The sequence below is a fragment of the Phascolarctos cinereus genome, unplaced genomic scaffold, assembly GCF_003287225.1.
Source record: "Phascolarctos cinereus isolate Bilbo 61053 unplaced genomic scaffold, phaCin_HiC Scaffold_9;HRSCAF=440, whole genome shotgun sequence".
Classification (NCBI taxonomy): Eukaryota; Metazoa; Chordata; class Mammalia; order Diprotodontia; family Phascolarctidae; genus Phascolarctos; species Phascolarctos cinereus.
The window spans coordinates 28861445-28885839 of record NW_027556402.1 but is presented as its reverse complement, the minus strand read 5'-3'; the positions used below and the strand labels follow the sequence as shown (position 1 = coordinate 28885839).

Sequence of the window (24395 nt, the reverse complement as noted above, 5' to 3'; positions counted from 1 at the left end):
ATATTTGACACTAACTAGCTGTGTAACCCTGGGCAAGTCACTTAACCCCAACTGCCTTGCAAAAAAAAAAAAAAGATCATATATTATGACCAGGTTAGTTAGAGAAATCCAGTCCTGGTTCAATATTAGAAAAATTATAAGCATAATTGACCATAACAATAACAATATATGATTATGTTAATGATGCAGAAAAAGGTTCTGACAAAATATGACACCCTTTCCTATTGAAAACACTAGGAATAAATGGAGCTTTTCTTAAAATCATAAGTAGCATTTGTCTAAAACCAAGAACAAGCATTATCTGTAATGAGGATAAACTAGAAGCCTTTCCAGTAAGATCAGGGGTGAAGCAAGGATGTCCATTATTACCGTTATTATTCAATATTGTACTAAAAATGCGTCAATGAAACAAGAAAGCAATGAACCAAGAAAAAGAAATTGAAGAAATAAGCACAGGCAATGAGAGAACAAAACTATCCCTCCTTGCAGATGATATGACTTAGAGAGCCCTGAACAGTTGACAGCTTTGGTAGGATGTAAAACAAACCCACATAAATCATCAGTGTGTCTATGTATTACCTGGGTCTTGCTGGTAATAAAATAATAGAATAAAATAAAGCCCAGCAGGAAGGGATAGAAAGAGGAATGTCATTTAAAATAACTTCAGATTGTATAAAATACTTGGGCTTCTACCTGCTAACATAAAAGAACTATATTACACAGTTACAAAACACTTTTTATATGAATAAAAACAAATCTAAACAACTGGAGAAATGGTCATTGTTCACGGGTAAGCAATCAATATAATAAAAATGACAATGCTACCTAAATCATTTTACTTATTCAGTTCCATATCAAACTACCGAAGAATTATTTTATAGAGGTAGAAAAAATAATAACAAAATTCATCTGGAAGAACAAAAGATCTAGAATATCAAGGGATTCAATGGGGGGGGGGGAGAATGAAGGAAAACAGCCTAGCAGCACCATATCTCAAACTATATTACAAAGCAGTAATCATAAAAAAAAAAATATCTGGTACTGGATAAGAAATAGAGTGGTTGTTCAATGGAATTTGGTTCCTAATATACAGAAGTAAATGAACACAGTAATCTACTGTTTGATAAACCATAAGATCCCAGCTATTGGGGCAGGAATTCACTATATAACAAAAGCTGCTGGGAAACAGGAAAGTTGTCTGGTAGAAACTAGGCATAGACAAACATCTCATATACCAAGATAAGCTTAAAATGGACACATGATTTAGACATAAAGGGTGATATTATAAGCAAATTACGGGTGCATGGAAAAAATTACCTGTCAGATGTATGGATAAAGACAGAGTTCTAGACCAAAAAAGTGATAAGGATCACAGGAGGTGAAATGTATAATTTTGATTATATCAAATTTTTTAAAGATTTTTGCAGAAACAAAACTACTGCAGCTAAAATTAGAAGGAAAGCAGGAAACTGGGGGGGGGGGGGAAATCTATGCAGCAAGTTTCTCTGATAAAGGCATCATTTCCCAAATATATAGGAAACTGAGCCAAATACTTAAAAATAACAGCTATTCCCCAACTGATACATGCTCAAAGAATATAAACAGGCAGTTTCAGAAGAAGAAATCAAAGCTTCAATAATCATATAGCAATTCTCTAAATTATTAATAATTAGAGAAATTCAAATTAAAACAATTCTGAGGTACTACTTCACACCCATCAGATTGGCTAACATGACAGAAAAGGAAAATGACAAATTCTGGAAGGGATGTGGGAAAATAGGTTCACTAATGCACTGCTGATGAAGTCGTGAACTGTTCCAATCACTCTGGAGAACAATTTGAACTGTGCCCAAAGAGCTATAAAATTGTGCATACCTTTTGGCCCAGTAATACTGCTACTAGATCTAAATTCCAAAGAGATCAAAGAAAAAGGAAAAGGGACCATACATACAAAATTATTTATAGTACCTCTGTTTGTAGTGGCAAAAATGGGGAAACCAAAGGGATGTCCATCAATGGCTGAACAAATTGTGGCATACGATTGTGATGGAACACTATCATGCTATGAGAAATCACCAAGGGACGGCTTTAGGAAAACCTAGGAAGACTTCTACAAACTGATGCAAAGTGAAGTGAGCAGCAGCAGGAGAACACTGTATGTGGTAATATTTTAACAATGATCACTTGTGAAAGACCCAACTACTCTGAGTAATACAATGATTTACGAAAACTCTAAAGGACTCATGATGGAAAACGCTACCCACCTTCAGGGACAGAACTGATGTACTCTAACTGCAGATTAAAATATATTTCCTTTGACTTTATTTTTCTCACCTTTTTCTTTTCTCTTCTTTACAACACAGCTAATTTGGAAATACGTTTTACATAACTTCACATGTATAACAATGGGTGTTGTATTCCTTGACTTTTCAATATGTGGGGAAGTAGCTGCAGAGAGAGAGAATTTGGAATTCAATTTTTTAAAAATATATATTTTTAAAATAAAAGCCCTTGAGGTTTAGGGAGTGGCAGAGTAAAGAGCCAGAAGGTATGAGAAAAAGAACCTGATCCATCTCCTGAGAAGCCAAATCTGTGAACTACTAAGGGGTACTGTGTTAAAAGTGTATCTTGTTCTGATCCCCTGACCACCAACCTCTCCCACCCCTTTCTAGTTAGTATGGTAAGTTTATAAGTAGTTTATAAAGTTAAGAATAGTAGGAAGATTATAAAGGGAGTCACGTATAGACTGTCCCAAAGATCAAAAGGGCATAATTTGCAAACCGTATCATATGTTATCTAAAAATTCATATCCTGACACAGTGTGCTAAATCAGGGGAGGCCAGCTAGGTCTAGCTGTCAGGGCCTTTTGGTCCTATGATACATAAGGCTCTGATAAGCTTCACACACACACAAACAGTTAAGGCCAGCAGAACACCAAATGGTGCTAGCAACTTTGAGAGGATGTGTATGTTAATGAACCAATAACCCCAAGGTGGAACAAGAAAGAAGAATTAGTCTGCCCCCCCCAAAGCCCTATGAAAATGAGACCCCAAACTCCAGCTCCCACCATCGGGGTTTGTGCTGTTGAATACTCCCAACTGTGAGTCACTCTGCATACCACTCTCCCTCTCCATTCTCTTCCTCATGTTTCCTGCCCAACTTATGCCTGTCACATCATCCCTGCCCCAGGCCTCTGGACTCCCTACACACACCTTCTGCCACTTGTCTCTATACTTTCTGTGCCTGTTCCTCCCCTCATCCTCTGTGACTTATTAAAGTGTGATTGAAGCCTTACTCCCTGCTGTCATTATGGTCTTTCCTGGTGAGTACCCAAAGAACCAGGAGTGCCTGCCTTTTTTTCATAATTACATAAATTAATTAACAATTCAGGTACCTTAGTAGAGAAAGAGAGGTTGAATTTCCCAATCCTCTGGGCCTACCAGCAGCCATGGTTATTATTATTACTATTATGCATAAAACAACAAAAATAGCTTTCTTTGATAATCCTTTTATCATTAATAATAGATATCTCCATAAAACAAAAAGATGCATCCTCACCAAAGGTATTCATTATTGTCAAGAAGATTTAATGCAGAGTCCAAGTTGAAGAATGATTCCCTACTGAAGGTGAAAGCTTCCAAATGTTCCTATTGTAGACAATACTGTTCTGGTGTCAAAAAGGTCTGTAACATCATAAGGCCTATTAAATGAAATCCATAATCATAATTATTCAAAAGGGTTTGGCCTATGTACACAGGCAAAAAAAAACAATTAGAAAAAGAATGAGTATTGTTTAGACAGTGGGATATATACAGCAGAGAACTCTTCCATCATTGTGTGTGAACACATACAACGTACACACATACATGTGGTTTACATAAAAGTACAGACATACATGTGATTTTATATATAAATACACGTGTGTATATAATGTGTGTAGGTATATATATGTGTTTGTGTGTTATGTGTATACACAAAATCAAGCAGGAAGAATGAAATTTGGGATACCGTAAAGTTTTTTTAATGACTCCAAGCTACTCCCTAAAACAAGGGCCCACCTTTTGAATGGCACTCTTCCACAAGGGGGGTTGTGTGGCTAGATGTCACGGAGCACTAGTTTCCAAAGAACTGAAGTGAAGGGTCACCCAGAGGCAGTGGGGAGGTTCATGGTAAGTGTGAGCAATCTGGTATGCATTACATGCAAGGAATTATACAAGAAAAGTATTGTAAATGATGTTATAAAGGAAATGTATGAGTGAAAAAAATGAGAACAAGAAGGGTGAGGAATGGAAAAACCATGTGCTCCCTGGTGACTTCATGCTATCAGGAAAAAGTGATAAAGGTCTCCATCACGATATGAATGACAACTGCACAAAATGGGGGCAGTCACAGATGGGTCACGACTTGCAGTGTTGGCGAGAAGAGATGAATTAATGAGATCACAGATCCACTTGTACACCAAAGACATGAGTACACTATATAGGGCTGTAAAGATGAGAAGGCTTTGACTTCATAAACACTGAATTGCATTACATTGTACTGTACTGTGTCACATAGATGGAAGTATAAGTGCTTGAGAAAGGAAAAGGCAATGTTCTTAAATTCAGAAATGGAGTAGAACATTAGAGATAAACTAGAATACAACCTAACCTGAGCATCCCAGGTGTATGTTGGTGATAAGTCTAAATTTCCAAAATCAATTGTGATCCATTACAGAATTCCATATGCATGTATGAAAATCTAGCTGATGTCTCAAAATTTATCAGATTTTGGTTTCATATCTCTTAATATCACTAATTGAGTGAATAGGAACTCTGATGTTAAGATATCGCATTATACTGCATTGTATTATATTATACTATACTATATTATGTGAAAATCTCCCTTGACATAGTTTAGCTATAAATTGTCATATTACTAACGCTACAACATAGTAACACAGGAGATCAGTGTGATGTGATATAAAGAACACTAGATTTGGAATAAAAATATCTAGATTTGAAACATAATTTTGCTACTTGCTACCTATATTACCTTCAGCCTCTTTAGCGGCAGCGAGGTGGTGCAGTGGATACACCATTAGACCTAAAGTCAGGAAGACCTGAGTTCAAATCATCCTTTGGATTAGCTATGTGACCCAGGGCAAGTCACTTTAACCTCTCTCAGCCTCAATTTCCTCATCTGTAAAATAGCACCAACCTCCTAGGATAGTTATAAAGGTCAAATGAAATAATTTTTGTAAAGCACTTTGTAAAACTTAAAGTACGACAGAAATGCTAGCTATTATTACTATCATCTTTTTAAAAGATCATTCTAATTATGCTGCATCTTATAAAATCAGAACCTAAGGATGATGTGGCTGGCAAAGAGGAGGAATGTGCTTGGGTCTGTGTTTGAGTGAGGTCATTAGTAGTAGTTATCTCTCATCATTAGCTTTTATGGGAAGCTGCGTGAATCTAGTTTTTTGTTTTCTTTTATTACAGATAAAACCTGCTTGTAAACACAAAAATGGACTAAATATTATTAAGGATTATTTGTTCATATAAAAGGAAAAGAAAAAGTCAACAGGAAGGATCTGTCAAGTCACATTTTTTAAGTTACACGTTTAAACGGTTCATATCTCCCTCTTGTGGCCATTTAGGGAGCACAGGTACTCTTCATATCCCAGAGATAGAGCAAGACAAAATGGGGAATTTCCCTAAGTTAGTGAGAGAAGGAATGAATGGTCCATTCTTTAAACTTTCTGTGGGGGAGATAACCTTTTTATTAAATCTTCAAAGACCAGTTTTAAAAAATATATTTTAAGCAAATAAACAATGAAGTAATTCTCAGAGGTAGATTAGGGTTTCTCAAAGAATAGGTTGAATCAGGGGAATTCAGTTGATTATGCCAGATCTGCAGACCCTAAAACAGAGGCAACATGGCAGAGAAGATAACAGCTGGCCTCCAAGTCAGGAAGACCTGAGTTCAAATCTTCTGTCTGACACACATTAGCCTCGGGATTCTAAAAGTGCTAATTGAGAAACGTGGGAAATATTTAACAAAATAATAAAAAGATAATACAACACAAACTGTGTTAATTTGCAGTTTTCTAAGTCATAGGCCACCAAAGGGATCCATTTCTAGTTGAGTTCGACACTATTGTTCCAGGCCACTGTCTCAGAGCAGAAGGCATAGAGAAGGCACCAACCTTCTCTGATGAAAGGAGCTTTTTCCCTATCAATGAAATCACAGATCTAGTTCCTTTCCCTATCCAGCAGCACTGATACTTACACGTTCCCCCTTCCCTGAGGATGTATGGGAAGAATGTTTTCAGTTTGCCCTCTGACCCTCTCCTCTCCCACCCCAACTATAGACCAGCTAATATGCCAATAGTGGGGAGAAGGGCTTAGTGAAGAATAAGTGATTTTCTGATCAGACACCATGAAAAAATTCATGGTTTGCTATAAGATACTGGAACAGGCCCAGAGGCCGGACCTGAGAGCACTGCCAGGAAAGTATTTATTACAGGCTCTGACAAAAGGACAGGTCCTGACTATAGCTCCCAGGAAGAGGCAGTGATGACTAGTCCTATGCTAGTCCCCTGTTTTCTCCAATCCCCTTACTTTATAGAGCGGAGAAGAGGTTTTAAAGTGACAAATAAACCCCCTGATAGCCACTTCACAGAAACTGAACATGTATCAGAACATAAAAATCTCACAAATGCAGAAAAGCATAAATATTAAAGACATCTTTTTTTTACCATAATACAATGAAAATTATATTCAGTAAAGGGCCTTGGAAGCATAGATTAAAAATTAATTAGAAACCAAATGACAATTCTAAAGAATGTGTGGGTCAAAGAACAAATCATAGAAATAATCAATACTTTCATTTCAGATAATGATCACAATGAGACAACATATCAAAATTTGTGAGATGCAGCTAAGCAGTACTTAGGGGAAATTTTATCTCTCTAAACATTTTCATCAATAAAAGAGCAGATCAACAAACTGGACATGCAACTACAAAAAAAAAACAACCAGAAAAATAACTAATTTAAAAACCCCTACTTGAATATCAAAACAGAAATTTGAAAAATCAAAGGACAGATTAATGAAATTAAAAGTAAAAAGAGGCAGTAGTCAAAATCAAAAGAGACTCCTGAGAAAGGGACAGGGTAAGAAAGAGAAAGGTAAATATAAGAGAACAGGATGGAGGGAAATACAAAGTTAGCAATCATAACTGTGAAAGTGAATGGAATGAACTCATCCATAAAATGGAAAGGGATAGCAGAATGGATAAGAAACCAGAATCCAACAATACATTGTTTATTAGAAACACATTTGCAACTGAAAGATACACACAGAATTAAAATAAGGGATTGGAGCAGCTTCAACTTCAGCTGAAGAAAAAATAAAGGGGCAGAGTAATATCATAATATCATATAAAACAAAAAGAATAGACCTAATTAAAAGAGAATCATAGAAACTACATTTTGCTTTAAAAAAAAAAAGTATGATAGAAAATGGGCAACTAGGTGGTATAGCAGATAAGAGTGCTGGGCCTGGAGTCTGGAAGACTCATTTTCCTGAGTTAAAATCTGGCCTCAAACACTTACTAGCTGTGTGACAATGGGAAGTCACTTAACCCTTTTTGCCTCAGTTTCCTTATCTGTAAAATGAGCTGCAGAAGGAAATGGCAAACCACTTCAGTATCTCTGCCAAGAAAACCCAAAACGGCATCATGAAGAGTCAGTCATTACTGAATAACAATAATGACAGGAGTTAGAAAGAGATGATGATTCTCAAAAGGTTCTGTGTTGCCACTTCTCAATATTTCACCAAAACCCATAGAGGATTTTTTCTATGTTAGTAATGAATCCACATCAAAGCAAGTTTGAAACCACTCAGCCCCATTTTATCTCTAAATATTTTAACTAAGTGAGAACACATCTCAATTGATCAAAATACTATAGGGTAGATGTCAAATGTCTTTGAAAATACTTTATCCAATGATAAAGTGAAATGATGTCAGGAAGTCCACTCCAATAGACTGGAAAACTTGGTCCTCATTTATTCCTCAGAATAATCATGGGAAGTAGGTACTATTATTATCCTCATTTTTACAGATGAGGAAACTGAGGTAGACAGAGATTAAGCAATTTACCTAGGGTTACACAGCTAGTAAGTATCTGAGGCTGGGTTTGAACTCAGGTCTTCCCAACTCCAGGTCTAGCTCTCTGTTCACTGCACCACCTAGAAAACCATGTCAAGAGGCCATCATCTAAAGCTTTGTCTTTAGCCTTCTTTTCTTCTCTCTCCCCTGGTAATTTATCCATTTATATAGCATATACGTGTATATGTATGCAGGTATACACACACATATATACACACACATCGGTGTGTGTATACACATAAATATGTATATATACACTTTTTTTTTCCTATCCCTGTTCTTTCTGTCAAGTTCCATATGAACGCAGGCCATAACTATGACTATCTGGTTATCTCACTAGTATCTCAAGCTTAACACGTCCAAAACCCAACTTACTATCGCCCAAAACCTGTTCTTCCTTCCAATGTCCTTTTTTCCGTCAGTGGTGCCCCATTCACCTACTCTGCTGTGTTCAAAAGCCTTGACACTACTTTCATTTCTGTATCTCCTTGATCTTTCAGAGCTCTCCCATTATCTCCTCACTTATACTGGCTATAAATTCCTGGTTGGTTATTTTTGTGCCACCATTTCCAGCATAAAGGTAATTCTCTTTGGCAGAGAAAACAACCCAAGTCAGAACTGAGTAGCTCTGTTTCCCTCTGTCATCCCCTCCACCTGGAGCCAAAACCCTACCCTTCCTGGGAGTCTCCTCATTCCTCCGACAGAACTGAGAAAGCTTAGAAGTACCAAGGGAGAAGGACAAAGCGAAGACACTTGTGTATGACTCTCCAGAGAATCTGCCTGTGTGGGCTGGCGGTCACCACACTCGATACTAATTTGGTTGAAACTGCAAACATCTCCTGCAAGAAGTGAACTGGCATCCAGACGAGAATAAAAGAACCTGGGTATCTTGGAGCTGAAAGAAGCCTCAGCAGCAGCCATTTACCTAGCCCAATAGTGATCATGAAACCTCTCTACAATATTCCCAAGTTCATCTTCTGCTTGAAGACCCCTGATGAAGGAAAAATCCCCAAGGCAGGCCATTCCACTTTTAGACAGCTCCACTTGCTATGAGGTTTTTCTTGTGCTAACGAGAAAAAAAAAAAAAAGGTTTTTTCTCAAAACTATGGTAGGAGGGGTGTGTGAGAAATACTGAGCATGACTTGTTAACTCGTATTTATCAGGTATGAATTTCAGGGTAGATTTAGGTACATACGGTATATCATTAATTTTTTTTTTTCCTTAGGCAATTGGGGTTGAGTGATTTGCCCAAGGTCACACAGCTAGTAATCGTCAAGTGTTTGGTCTGAGGACAGATACTTCAGGGCCGGTGCTCTATCCACTGCGCCACCTAGCTACCCCAAGGTGTATCATTCTAATTTGGCTCACTGAATCAAATATTAAAAGTTCTGCCTTTTCAGCTATTTGTACATTTTTGTAACAAACTTGGACCTTAATGAAGATTTCTAATAAATCAAGGAAATTTATTTTTAATGACAGTTTAGGTAGAACATCCTTTCCATTCTGCATGGGGAAAAAGCCTTGGATGTCTGGATCTTCTCTCATTGTTTTCTTTCTATTAGAAGCCTGCACGAAGCTGGGAATGAAATTCATAGGTCTTTTGTTAGGTGGAGCGTCTGTCTAGAACCTAGGTAAATTAATTTTATATGAATGAATCTCAAAATTTTTTTTAGTTTAGTAATTCTTTTATTTTTTCATTCTAAACTTGACAAATAATAAAGGACATATAAAAATATGTGAATAACAAAGAGGATTGCATGTGAATTCAGGAAGTTTAATTACGTATGGCTTGCTTTAAAAAATAAGCACAAATAAATTTAATACATTAAGTTCATTAGTTACTTTGCTTCTTGGTACCTCCTTCAGAACTCCCTTCTCTCTTCTGTTCATTTTAAAATGTTTCAAAAACTGATTTTCTCTTTTTGGCTTAATTATTATTGATCCCCATTTTCACCCCTCCCCCCCCACCACTTTGGAGGAAAACCATTATAATACATATGTATAGTTGAGAAATACAAATGCATACATTTGTAATGTGCTCAGTATTTCTCCACACTTTTCTGCCATAATTTTTAAAAGGAATTTTTTTTTCATTTGCACTAGTCTGACCTCCTATAAAGACTTAATAACAGTTGAAAATCAGTAAGTAAAAACTATTTACCTTAAAAAAAACTTAAACATTGTTCATACTTCCCAAACTGATCTTACCAAGCCATCAAACTATGAGAAACTACACCTTCCAAGAGAAAAACTGCACATTTGTTGTAATAAGCAGGAGTCCTGTTCTGATCATGTTAGCATCCAGAAACAATTTGTTCATATAATTCCTACCTAACGTTAGCAGTAAAATATTTTTAGGGAGAAATGGAAAGGTCAAAAAATGTAAGTCACTTAAATAAGCAACTATAATAAATCCAACCTGTATAATTTCTTTTGGCAGAAATAACACAGAGCTTATGAAATATTAAATATACAGCAAGTATTCTTTACACAGGATAGGTAAAAGTTATAGTCTATCTGGTAATGAGTTTTTGTAGTTCTGCAGAAAAATTGAATTAAAAGTTTTATCTTTGCTCTTGACCATTTTAAAGTAACTCAGAGTCAGACTTTGTCTACATTGCACAATGAATAATTGTTCAAGGGAGGAATAAAAATGAGCCTATGGCTCCTAAATGAATTTCTAGCAACTACATAGACAATTTATTTTTGCAATTTAAATCAATTGGTTTACTAAAAATTACACATTTTTGTCCTGAAAAAGAGCCCCTTAGCATAATGACACATGCATTCGATGAAAATGATTAGTAATTAATTATAACAACTTAATAAGCAAACTAGCACTTGCTGTTAAGGCAGTTATGTTTGTATGAAAAAATTAAGAATTAATCGTGTTTGAAAACACCAAAAAGACAAGCAACTGGCTGTATCCCTCCAGTTATTAAGGCATTATCAATCCATAAAAAAGGTTGTTCATGAAAATGGGACAGTTACATTTAAAGAAATTATCTGTAACTGCATCACCATGGTAACTTAGTATATTACATTAGCAACAAATGTTTTCTTTCAACTATCTTTCCTTCCTATCACAAATCCTAAGAGATCCACAGTACTTTATTCCAGTGGGAAAGCTATTCATTACAACTGATTTTAAGAACAAGCTATTAATAATAAAGTGGTGTTGATGCTTTAACAGTAGTTTCTTCTTAAAATATTTTATGCAATTTTCCTGTTTTGCAAATGGATCTGGAAATCTAAACTTGTACTCCTAATCTGAATGTGGTTTACAGTAGAAAAAATACCATTTTGCAGTCTTTAAGAGCTCAAGTAAAAATTCCATAATCCTGCAAAGTGTAAAGAATTTCTTCTTGGCAAAAAAAAGTAAAATCAAGGGGCAGCTAGGTGGCACAGCGGACAGAACTCTGGCCTTGGAGTCGGGAGGACCTGAGTTCAAGTCGGGTCTCAGACCAGACACTTGAGACTTACTAGCTGTGTGACCCTAGGCAAGTCACTTAACCCCAATTTCCTCACCAAAAAAAAAAAAGTAAAATCAAACTTCTGTAACCTTATGAAAATAGCAGAGTGTGTGTATATATGTGTGTGTATACATATATATGTGTATATATATATACACATATACATATATCCCTTAACAAGTGCCTATTTCTTAATCAACTATTACTCATTATTATTTTCCTTGCTTGTCAGAATTTACCTAAACAAGTAAATATAGGCTGTAAGTAATTCCAAAGTACTCTTAAGACTATTTTAAAGACCTCTACCCATCACTATGAAGGAGTAATGTCTTTTCCTCAAACAGCTGCAGGCAGCCTCTAGCTCCATCAGTAGCTGATTCCAAGATTTTTAGGTCCTTTCTGTGGTAACCACAATGCACATAGTCTATACCAAATTAGACCCAGTGAAGCAGATTTTCCCTCTTCCTTAAAAAAAAAAAAAACTCCCCTTTACCCAAGTCCTAAGTTCTACTCTAGTCTCCTCTTCCCCAACATTTTCCCATGTGAACTGAACTAGTATAAGAGAGAATGAACAGGCTGCCCATGGAACAGAAGTAAACAATGATGTTTTACTATCCTAATTTAGAACTAGGATTATAATTCCCAAACAACGTTTTGAAGGGGGTGAGTAAGAGTTTTTAATAACACAGATATAGGGCTAGGGATTGGATCTGTGATTTCACTGGTATTCAGCTAGATAATGGGCTAAACCAGGGATGGGGAACCTGCAGCCTTGAGGCCACATGTGGTCTTCCAGATCCTTAAGTTAGGCCTTTTGACTGAATCCAAATTTTACAGAACAAATCCTCAAAGGCCTCAAGGTCGCAGGTTCCGCACCTCTGGCTAAACAGTATTTTATGGGCTGGCACAAAGCCATCTAAAACAGTATTTACAGAAAGTCATGTTCTCAATTCCAAACAACAAATTACAACTATATTTTTGGCAAACAGCTCATTTATAAGTTGAGGGCTATCTGTACTATCAATAGCATAACCTGCTTGCCTTCCCACGCATTTAAAATCTCTATCTGAAAACAAGCCCTCATAGATTCAGCACCATCACTTTGGCCTTGATTCCAGGGATAAAGTTATTTCAGAATATACATCTAACACTCAAATTTTCATTTTATATTAGTAACATTCTCAAGCCTTTGAACTCTCCTCAAAAACTGAACAAATAAATTCCTCTGATCTGGGTTTAGTCCTGAATTGTCTTCAGTTCCTTACTAGTGAGGCAACCTGGCATAGTGAATAAAGTCCTTAACTTGGAGGGTTAGAAAAGCCAGGGCTTGAACTGCATCATCTTGAAAACATTCCTACATGACCCTGGCAAGTACTTACTCACTCTGAGTCCAAGTTTACACATTTATAAAATAGTAATAACAATGATAATAGAATTTACCCAACAGGTTCGTAAGGATTAAATAAGATAGCGTAGGAAAAGCATTTTGTAAACTTTAAAACGCTAGCAGTGTAAACTCTTATAATTACTAAACCATTTTAGTAATTTTAAGGTTGATTCATCATAAAAATTTGTATAGGGAGAAATAAAACATGACATCAATTTAAATTGCTCAATTCCTAGACAAGTTTTTATTGAGAAGAATTTTCTAAAATGGGAACAATGTGAGCTCTAGTTCTCACCATTCATGAAAAGAGTAACTAGAATTTTTTCATAAAATTGACCCTTTTAAAGTCAAGAATGCCCACAAATGTTCAGTTCTTAAAAGCAGGCTCCACGTGGCCCCCAAAGCTAAATTTGAAGTAGGTGATACAAAAGGAATTAGGCTTTACAGGAGACTCTCCAGTGGTGCTGCTCCTTCTGGAACACACAGTGTCCTAAAAGCAGCTGCAACACTCCGAGCTTCGAGTGCAGAACAGCAAGAGGGAAGGAATGGCAAGAAAGAAGCAACCGAGCCGGCTGGGGAGAAAGCGGAGAAGACGGTCATCAGGCACACATTCATTCAGTCAGTCATGTCTTTATTTAGGTCTGCAAGTCTTCCAAAAGCAGCAGTGATTTAATTTGGTTTAAGCCATGGCTAAATAAACATGTACAGAAGGCTACTTTTTATATTCCTCTTCTCCTAGCTAGAACACTTTTCTTCTCTGGAAGCATTCCACTCTTACTTGCTATCACACCACACCCATGATGCAAAAACATTCAAAGACAATTTCAGAAATGAATAAAACCACCACCACAATTAGTGACCTGCCCTCTCTAATCCGCGTTCTGTGCCCTCCACCACTGTTCATCTGAGGACCTGAAATACACAGGGAGACTCTCCAGCCCTCATCCATGGCAGCCCGGCTCGGAGTCCTCACTCCAGTGCGCTCCTCGCTTCTCAGCCACAAGTTTGATGAACTGGGAATGACTGGCATACAGCTTGAGCTTGTCGCTGATGTCCACCCATTTCACCTTCCCAGCATCATCTCCTGCTTCCAGAGCCAGGTTATCCATCGTCTCACCTGATCACAAAACAAAAACAAGCATTAAAGAAAAAGGCTAAGGTTTTTTTTAATATTACCATATCTTTCTTCAAGCATTATTGTCAGAAGTGAATTTAATACCGGGTGATGAGTGACCACCACCTAACACTCTACAGGTTAGCTCCCAACTGCCTAAAAGACAGCACAGTACAATGGAAAGAGCACTAGATCTGGGGGTCAAAAGACTTCAGTCCAAATCTCAGCTCCAACACTATGGGATCTTAGGCAAGTCACTTCACTTCTCCAGGCCTTGGCTTCCTAATCCTGTTAAACTCTAATAAGACAAAATATATTATATAGCATAAAGTGAATAAACACAAATAAATATATGATCCCAAAATCATTTTCAATTAAATCCATAAATAGAGATAAACCTGCTTAAAATAGTACCATAAAGAAAAAACTTCTCTATTTAGGTTGTCTGTACATTCCAGCTCTTAATTATCCTCAGGAGTCAGCTCTAACAAGGAAAATTGAAATATACAAATAATTCAAAAACGGCACTTGAAAGTGATCTCTCCCATCCTCAATGTTTCTAAAGCACTAGTTCTTAACCTTTTTGTGTCTGGTGAAGCTTAATACTACTGTGATTTGTTGCCTATATTATTAATCAAAGGAAATATTACATTTCAGTTACAGGTTAGTGAAAATAAAGATGCATTTTTTTCCCAAAACAAGTTCACAGATTGCTTGAAATCTATGAACCCCTTGGTAAAGAGCCCCTATTCTAAAGGGAATCTATCTCAATTTTTTCCTTGCCCCATCACATTCTTTTATCATATTTATTTGTGTGTGTATATCCCTTATACATTTATGTGTGTATCCCTTCCACCTCCCAATATTACTTCATTTGTTTGGTATAATTTTGTACTATCTTTCTAAGTACAGCTTTCCACAACAGAATGTAGGCTTCTTACTATCTATTGTCTTTTTATTCGCAGGGCCTAGAACAGTAATGACACACAGAACATATTAATAACATTGCTCAATGAAAAGGCTTCCTTTCTCCCCTCTAATTTTCTAATTAAAGTTATAAAAGGTAAACAAAAAAGAGATGCAGAAGATGAGAGTCTCTGTAAAATCAAGTTCGTTTCAGAAACAAAACAAAGTATTTACATTTTAATATGACAAATCCTCACAGGCTGAGAACAAGGAATCTGCTCCTTCCTTCAATACACCATTTTTTAAAATCACCCTATCTATTTGTCTAATTCTGTGGCAAATATTTGCTGCAGCAACATGAACCACTGTTAAGCATGGTCAGAAGTCATTCTGATAAGAAGCAGGCTTCTTGAGGGCAGGGAAGAACTATTTCATTTTCGTATCTAATGCTTGCCACAGAGGAGGTCCATAAATAATGTTCGTGGATAAACAACAAATGGTGCTTGTATTCACTAGGAAAATGAAAGAGTCCTATCTTACATCTGTACATAGAAAACTGTTCACTTTTCAAAGCATTTTTATATGGATTGCCTCATGTGAGGTCATGGATCACAGTTCAGTAGACAGCATGGGTACTATTATCTCTACTCTAAACAGAAGACAACAGAGGTCCAGAAAGGTTAATTAATTTTTGCGTGTTGATATAGTATAAAAAATTAGGACTTAAAACCAGAATATCTGATGCCTAGTCCTGTATTCTTTCCAGAATAATTTACCCTGATAAATTTTACCCTATTTCATCATTAAAATACTAAACATGAACACTGAAATTATCCATTAGTAGGTAGAAATTTCCCTCACACCATTTTCATTAACAGATTTGCTTAGAGATCCACAAAAAAAGCCAGTATTTATTAACCCATAAATTTCAGTTTTCATTTTCTTACAGCATTTATTGCATAAATAAATTCTTTATATAGCACCTTGAAAAGCTTATTCTATTAGAAGGAACTATATATTTTGATTGCCCTATACCATTATAAAATTTGAACTAAAAAGGTACAAACTAAAATTTTAAATACTAATAGAGTCTAGGTGATAGGCCCTGTTCTTTCCATGGCCACTGGGTGAAACCTTTAATCTTGGCCAGCTATTTTGCAAATAAATTAATTAATTAATTAAATTAAATGAAGTAAACCTTGCTCACCCGAGGAAACATTTAACTATGTGAAACAAATTCCTCCCCACTACCGAGAAAACTCTTTAGTTTTGCTGTCTAATGAGGACAATAATACAAAAGACAGCATGTTATTAATACAATGTCCATAACAAGAAAGGCACTTAATGCATGCTAACAAGATTCTCTACCTGTTTCATCATGGTAGTTCACAGCTTCTGTCTCCATCCATGCATTATCAGTGTTACGAGGATCATCTACATAACCCTTATAAACCTGATAAGAAAGGAGACAGGTAATATAATTTACCAAAGAAATGGAAAGAGTGCATTAGGCATGGCTAGAAAGATTAACATACATCAGGCCAGTTCAAATTCAAGAAAAAATGTCAGGAATTTTTTAAAGTTGTATAATTTTTAATTCCAAAATAACTTCTGAGTTCAGTAGCTTAAGATGAATGAATGGATATACATATTTATCTCTCAATAACTCTTGGGAGTTTAACAACATGGGAAAGGAAAACCTTCATAATTCAGTCTCTGCTAATCTTTGCAACTGCTGTAAGTCAGATACAAGCTGTATGATTAAAAGTTCCACATTTTATACATATTCTATGCACATAACTTAGAGGAAGGCAGAAGGTTGCTCTTTCTATGCAACGCCCATGCTGTAACAGTTAAACATTCTGAATGGCCCAAAGCTATATGAGAGATGAAAAACAGTGGCCCTAGACATCTGGAGAATACTACAGAAGACACAACAAGAAACAAACAAAAAAAAGCAACAGATCTAAGAAGGCGGCAGCAATCAGGGAAAAATTTAAGGGAAAGTATCACCTTATCAGACTAAGCTAGATGCCAGAGGAAAAACGAATTAGAGCTGGGGATAAGAAAGGACCTGGCCTAGGTTCACAACAGCTGTGTCATGAACCAGAGTTGTGCCTGATCGTGTTTAAACATAACCTTATTTTCCGCAAGAACTTGGGCAAAATTTCCCGGGGGATGGAAATCCCTCTACATTTTAGTAACCTAAAGCAACTATAAACTTCAGCTAAGTTTGGAGAGCCTCATCACTAGTGAAGATGAACTCTGCAGCCCACCAAAACTCTAGAAACTTTACCAGTCTCTAAGCTGGTAATGCAGAGAGGAAACCTTATCTTTGCTTAGCACAATGCCTGGCATACAGCAGGTGCTCACTAACCGTTTGTTATCCGACTGATTGCTGGGAAGCCATTTCTTACCACTAAATGTTCTTGGCTGAAGAGTTTGTGCAACTGCTCCTCCATCTCCTGCTTCTCAGCACTGGACTTCTGCAAGGAGTTCATAGCTTCTTCACCAAACTCTCGTTTTAAGGTAGCACTGATTTTCTCTCCTGGATCCACCATCCCCTGACAGATACGTAAAAATGTATATCTGAGTATCTTCCTATCCATCTAAAATCTAAAAATCCATCTGGATGGCACACGCATCTACAAAAATCCTGTCGAGTAGTAAATGAGTTTACCAGGGGAAGGTTACTTGATCAATATTCAGAGTTTTTGGGGTGTTAAGTTTTTGTCTGAGACCGTGCATTTCCCCATAGGGGGTGCAACTATCTCAATGGAAGCATCAAGGATGACCTAATTAGCTCAGCCCTGTAAAAGAGAGTTTTTCTGTAATAGCCTCCCCGCCCCCTTTTTCTTTTCTCAGAACACAGACCACAGAGCAGCAGAGCCAATAGCAGGTTTGGGTTCAGAAGCTAGGAGTCAGGAAGACCTGAATTCAAATCGTGCCTCTTTATACTCACTACCTGTGTGACCCCAGGCAAGCACTAACCTAGGCAAGCTGCAGAGAAGTCTCTAGAACACATCAACTTAGTCATAAATGTCTTAGTAGACACAGCCTTCCAAGCTGAAAAAAAATCACAGCGCCTTCCCAGACTTGTTTCCTACTCCTTGTGCCTGCTCGTGGTTTGGAGGTAATCTTCCCAAAGTCTCTGATACGTAAGCTCTGGAGGCCCACGAAGTGGAAAGGCTCTGAGCATGGGCCCAGAAACGAGCTTTGTCTCTGTCATTTGAGGCTCATCACTGCCAGGGCGGATGCCAGCTAATGAGCACTGATGCCTCAAGAACCTCATTAAAGACATGAAGGTACATGGGGAAAGACAAAGGCATCACCTGCAATAATTAAATATCATGCATCTTTTCAAAACATTCAAGAAGCATCACAGCCCATCTGCTTTGGCTGAAGATTTCTAAGTAGAGGAGAGGTCAGACCTGTGTGTGAGGAATATAACCTAGCAGTCATGTGTAGAGAGGTGACTAGGGAAGGGAGAGACAGAAGACAACAATCAAGAGTCTACAGAAGTGCAACCAGGCAAGAAGAGCTCAGGGTATGTGCCACAGCAGGGGCCGTGTAAGTAAAGAAATGGAAAGAGGTGAGAACTGGGGCGCAGGCAGGAGGAGGAGGACATGTCCAAGGTGGGTAAAGGAGAAGAAAGAATCAAAGATGACTTCAGTGTGTGAAGGCAGGTCTGCAGGAGGGATGGCCGGTTGGAGATGCCAAGGATATATCCAGATAGAAATAAGTGACAGGTAACACAAGACTAAAGTTCAGGAAAGATGTCAGAAAAGGATCTGCAGATTTTAAAAGAAATGACAGCTAACTCCACGGGAGCTAATCACTATGAGGACACAGAGAAAGAAGAAGAAAAGGGTCCCAAAGACAGCTTTGGGAGAATGTCAAAGAAGCAAAGAGGGGAAAGACTATCGAGGAGGAGGGAGTGGCAGATGGTATGAGCATCTGCAGAGAGACGAGGCAGGATAAAGCCAGAGAAAACACCATTATGTTTAACAATTAAGAAATCATTGGGAATCATGTGGAGGGCAGTTTCACCTGAATAGTACTGCTAGGAAGAGAGCTAGAGGAGAACGGAGAAGTGAGCGAGAGATAAAGAAGTAGAGGCACTGAGTGGAGACGTCTCCAAACCAAACTGGACCAACAAACGTTTAAGCTACTCATCCTAGTAGTCAGAAGCTCTGCGTTTACGTCCTCGACCCTCTACTTACCAGTCACGCAGCCGTGGGCAAATGACATCGTTTCTCTGAGCTTCGCGACATTCCTCTGTAAGATGAGAACACTGGCGAAGTGACAATTAATCTCCTACTCTGCCACCCTGCCTCGGGCCACAACAGTCATGTGACTGAAGCCGAGGCACGGAACCTTCTGTACTCCAGCAACCTCAGAAGACGCAGACTGCCGAGTGAGAGCTGACGTGCATCCACAATGACTCACACTCTGCAAGCACAGCGCCTTGCATGCAGGAGGTAATTAATGTTTGCTGAACCTTAATCTCTGCAGCAATTTAGTGCACTTTCCCCACAACAACTCCACAAGGTGGTAAAACTATTATTATTTTCTCCTTTTACAGACGAAGAAATATCCTCAGGAAGAAGAACTGAAATTAACACCATTTTAATCCACATCCATCCTATCCGTTAAGGAAGTTACATTAAAACACACATACAAGAAACTCATTTCATTCCCTTGGTTTTCACACCACTTCCTGTCTTAATCCAAACGGATGGTAAATTACGTTGCTTACATAAATAAGCCTATGCCCCAGTGAAATATTCCTAGACTTTTCCTGTGATTACTGGTGTAGTTTCATTTTACCGCATACTCTTTTATCTTTCAAACAAAACAACTGTTTGAATTAAAGAGAATAAGGAAATGCTAAATCCTTAAACTAAACAGGTATATCCAGTTCTCAGAACCTGTTAATCTTTAAGATTCATTTATTCAACCACTATTTACTAAGCATATGCTATATGCACAGCATTTTATGAGGGATATAAAAGAAATCTATCTTTAATGGCAGAAAGCTCATTAGAAAGAAAACATATAACACATGAAAATACAAATAGGTAAGACATGACCACAACTAAAGAGTACAAAAGACAGCAAATAAGATAGTTCCTTATAATCTGGAAACTCAGATAATACGTGACTAAGTATATATTTGCTTACGACCCAAATGAATAATAATTTATAAAGAGGGGGAAAGATCAGAATAGGCTAAAGTTCTGCCCGACCTGCACTGACCAAGGAGCAGCTTGACAACCAATTGGATGCATGTATGTCGAAAATAAAAGGACACCGAGATGCTGAGCTTAACGCATACACGGCTCAGACAGACCCTGAGACCAATGACTGAGGCCAGCCTTCCTGTGAGAGACTATTCTTCAAGTTCATAACGTCTGTACAAACCCTGAGCTAACAAATGAGAAGACCTGACAGATGCTGGAAGGATCTTATCATACTAGGTTGTGGACTTTATTCAACCACCAGTTCACAGATTTTGTATGTTCCTTTACTTTTTGATACTGTGTCGGATGAAATGTTTGTCGTTTTGTTATTTTTAATTGGTTTTATATTATTTTTTTTTTCATAGGTTTCATAAAACTTGAACTGGGCCACAAAAAATACAGTGGACTTAACGACAGCTGAAGGAAGCTAGAAGGGTATTCAAGGTTGGGTGATGACATGAACAAAGGTATAGTAGTAGAACAATTGAAATGTATGAATAAATAAATAAGGTCAACATGAAGGGTTCCCAGAAATTTAAAAGGTAAACTGGGGACAGATTAAAGGAGTTTCTAGCATGAAATGTAAAAATTTGAAGAGCACTTGGGTTCAAATCCTGGCTCTGCCATTTCTGTGTAACTTGGGCAAGACTGGACCTAGATTTTTCTTCATCTACAAAATGGAAGGATTGGAATCAAAGACCTCTTATAGTATCCCCAGTTCTGAAAGAGAGAATGGTTTTTAAGCACTTTGTAAACCTTAAAGACTACATAAATGTAATTATTTGGGGCAACTAGGTGGTGTAATAGATAGAGTGCCAGGCCTGGAGTCAGAAAGACTCACCTTCCTGAGTTCAAATCTGGCCTTAAACATTTACTAGCTGTGTGACCCTAGACAAGTCCCTTTACCCTGTTTGCCTCGATTTTCTCATCTGTAAAAATGAGCTAGAGACGGAAATGGCAAACCACTCCATATCTCTGCCAAGAAAACCCCAAAGTCACAAAAAGTCAGACATAAAAGAAAAAATAACTGAACAAAAAATGTAATTATTATAACTATTATATTACATTATAATTATTATTATTATAATAACCATAAGATTCTATGATCTGATGACTACAGATGTTACTAATAGTTCTAAGTGCATTATTTTATGACCTTAGGAAAGTCAAACTAATCAAACAACTCTCAGCAACATGTCTTAATGTGAGAGTCACTGTCCTGAACAATGGGGAAACAATGGCAAAAGTGAAACAGTCCTAACAATGGAGATAGCATATCTATACATACATTCATGAGATAAACACAGACTGGATAGGAGCAGGAGGCAGAGGGAAAGGGAGAACAGGAAAGGCCTCCTGCATCAGGTGGCACTGTGAGCTAAGTCTTGAAAGAAACCAGAGAGTCTGGAGAGACTGGAAGGAGGGCGTTCCAAGCTGGGGAGATGGTCACTGCAAAGAAATGGAGATGGAGTGTCCTGTGCAAAGAACAGCACAGTGCGGATAGATAGGAAGGTGTGTGGAGGGGAGTCAAGTGAAGAAGGAAGGAAGGGGCTAGGCTGAGAAAAGCTTTAAATGCCAACGAATCTTACATTTCATCTTGAAGTTATTTAAGAGGAAGCCATGTAGGCTCACTAAGCCAGGGGATGACAGGTCAACCTATGCTTTGGAAAGCAACGTTGGCAGCTACACAGAAGTCTGAATGGACTAGAAGAGACTTGAGGCAGCTCAACACAAGGCTGTCTAAATACTCTGGCTAAGAATGATGAAGACTTACACTACGGTAGTGACTATGCAAGTGAAAAGAAGGGGACACATGAAAGAGATGCCGGGAGAACAGCAAAGACAAGGTTTTACAAGTAACAAGAATATACGAGTGAGAGGAAGGAGCTGAGTATGACACCCAGATTGCAAGCCTGGATGACTAGGAGGATGCAGCATCCTAGATAATGACAGGGAAGTGTAGAAGAGGCCCAGGTTCTGTTTTGCACATTTTGAGGTATTTCTTATTATGTAAGTTTATTTGGTTATTTATGTTTATTGGTGATCACTAAATCAGTAACAAAATTTTAATAAACTTGAAAAATATAATTTTTACTTATTTTAATTCTTACCCCTGGGATTGCCCATTCTCCACAGTCTTTCCTTTTGATTGCTACAAATTGTAAGATATTTTTCCCAGAATGAGGGTGAATGACTTTATTTCCACTGCTGTCCCTTTTCCACCTGAAAATAATAATAAAAGTCTTTTAACCTAGAATAAAGTAGGCCAGAATCTACATAAACTTGAGAATAAATAATAACAATCATAGCAACCTAAGTTATTATAAGCAAAGCACAAATCCAATTATGGATTATTATTATATTAAATTTCATTTAAGCTGGCTACCTTAGATTTGTGAATTAACATTATAAGCAATGGTCACTGTCTGTATTAAAATAACCTGAATTTAACAAGAGTGCAAAACTAGGCCAAAAATCTATCATACTTAATACAATAGTCCTCTTATTACTAATTCTCTTATGATTGAGAGTATATGTAATCCTTTAACATTCAGGGCACTATAAAGAATGTTTAGGGAAGCTATGGTAAAACAAACATAGACTTGGGGAGAACATAAGACTTTCATTTTCAGAGAATTACAGGCCTCAGAAGCCATTTGTACCTATAAAAGGAATTTTTTTAAAAACATAACAATCAAATGGTTTTTCAGATTTCTCTTAAAGATTTCCAAGGAGGGGGAAAGTAAACTACCTGCCCTGAGGCCAGCTCAGTGCACTTCTGGATAGGTCTAATTGTTTGGACATTTTCCATACATCAATCCAAAATGTGTCTTGCAAACCACTGCTCATAGTTCTGTTATCATGTTTCCCACCCATCTTTGCCCCAAATCTCTTCTCCAAGCCAAATATCCCCTATTCCTGCAATTGGTTCTGAAAGAACAAGGTCTTGATGCTCATTTTCTGAACAACTTTCACGGTCAACATCCTTCCCAAAATGTGGTGCCCAGACCAGGACTCAGTACTCCAGGTGTGCTCTGACCAGGACAGAGGACAAGAGGAGGACTATTATCTCTCTCCTTCTGGATTCTATACCTCTCTTAATGTAGTCTAAGATCACATTAGCATTTTTAACTGCCTGGTCACACTGGTAACTCATAGTGAGCTTACAGTTCACCACATCTTTTCAAACAGCCTGACTGTGTGAAAATAGGTCATCAGAAATTTTATTTTGGGAATTTGCCTCATATTATTAGACTGAAAGCTAAATCAGTACTAAAGTTTTTCTCGGTCTCTAAAAATCCCAGAGTTCAAACACACCATCCTCCCCAAAAGCAAGTTCGTTTTCATCCAACCAATGCCCACTGTTGCTGAGGGTCTGACTATCCCAGTTTCTCAGTCCTGGAGGCATCCTCCTTTCTCCCCTCTCTCCCAGTCCTCATAGTCAGTCGGCTGCTCAGTCTTGTCAATCCCACCCCCACAATGTAGCTTACATCCGCTCCCTTCTTCCTACTCACAGGCCACACCACCTTAACTCAGGCCCTTGGCACCTCTCCCCTGAACAACAGCCTCCTCATCCATCTTTTTGCCTTAAGTCCCTCCACTCTCCAAGCTGTCCGCCTCACAGTCAGTCAATCAATGATCATTTTAAAGTACTCCTTACATGCCAGGCACTGCGCTAAGTGCTAGGGATAAAAAAAAAAAGAGGCAAAAACAGTCGCTCAAGAAGCTAACGCTCTAATGGGGAAGGCAACAAGCAAACAAACACGGGCAAACAAGCTATGTATGGGCCAAAAGAGAAGGCACTAGAATGGAGAGGAGTTAGGGAAATCTGCCTGAAGGAAGTCAGGGAAGGTAGGAGGCAGAGAAGAGGAGGAGAACATCCCAGCTGTGGGGGACAAACAGAGAAAATGCCCAGAGCTGAAAGACAGGGGGGGTCTTGTTTATGGAAAAGCAAGAAGGCCAGCATCACTAGAATGAAGAGTCATTTGACAGAGCTATCAAAGTACTACTTCTACAGCACAGATATGACAATATGAATATGCAAAGGAGAGCAAAATGTAAGAAGACTAGTAAGGTAGGAAAGTGCAAAAGACTTTAAATGCCAAAGAATTTTA

General features: G+C 37.8%; 1 protein-coding gene across 2 annotated transcripts in view; it reads right to left on the bottom strand.

Annotated features, from left to right (window-relative positions):
• Positions 1 to 13631: 13631 nt before the first annotated feature.
• Positions 13632 to 24395, bottom strand: part of NUDT9 (nudix hydrolase 9) — a 30601-nt gene continuing 19837 nt past the window's right edge. For both annotated transcript variants that reach the window (XM_020988322.2, XM_020988323.2), the window contains exons 5-8: positions 22392 to 22503; positions 17455 to 17601; positions 16406 to 16490; positions 13632 to 14134 (exon numbers count right to left, since the gene is read on the bottom strand). In XM_020988322.2, the coding sequence (XP_020843981.1) occupies positions 13959 to 14134; positions 16406 to 16490; positions 17455 to 17601; positions 22392 to 22503 (520 nt within the window). In that variant the 3' untranslated portion in view covers positions 13632 to 13958. The remainder of the gene's footprint in view (positions 14135 to 16405; positions 16491 to 17454; positions 17602 to 22391; positions 22504 to 24395) is intronic.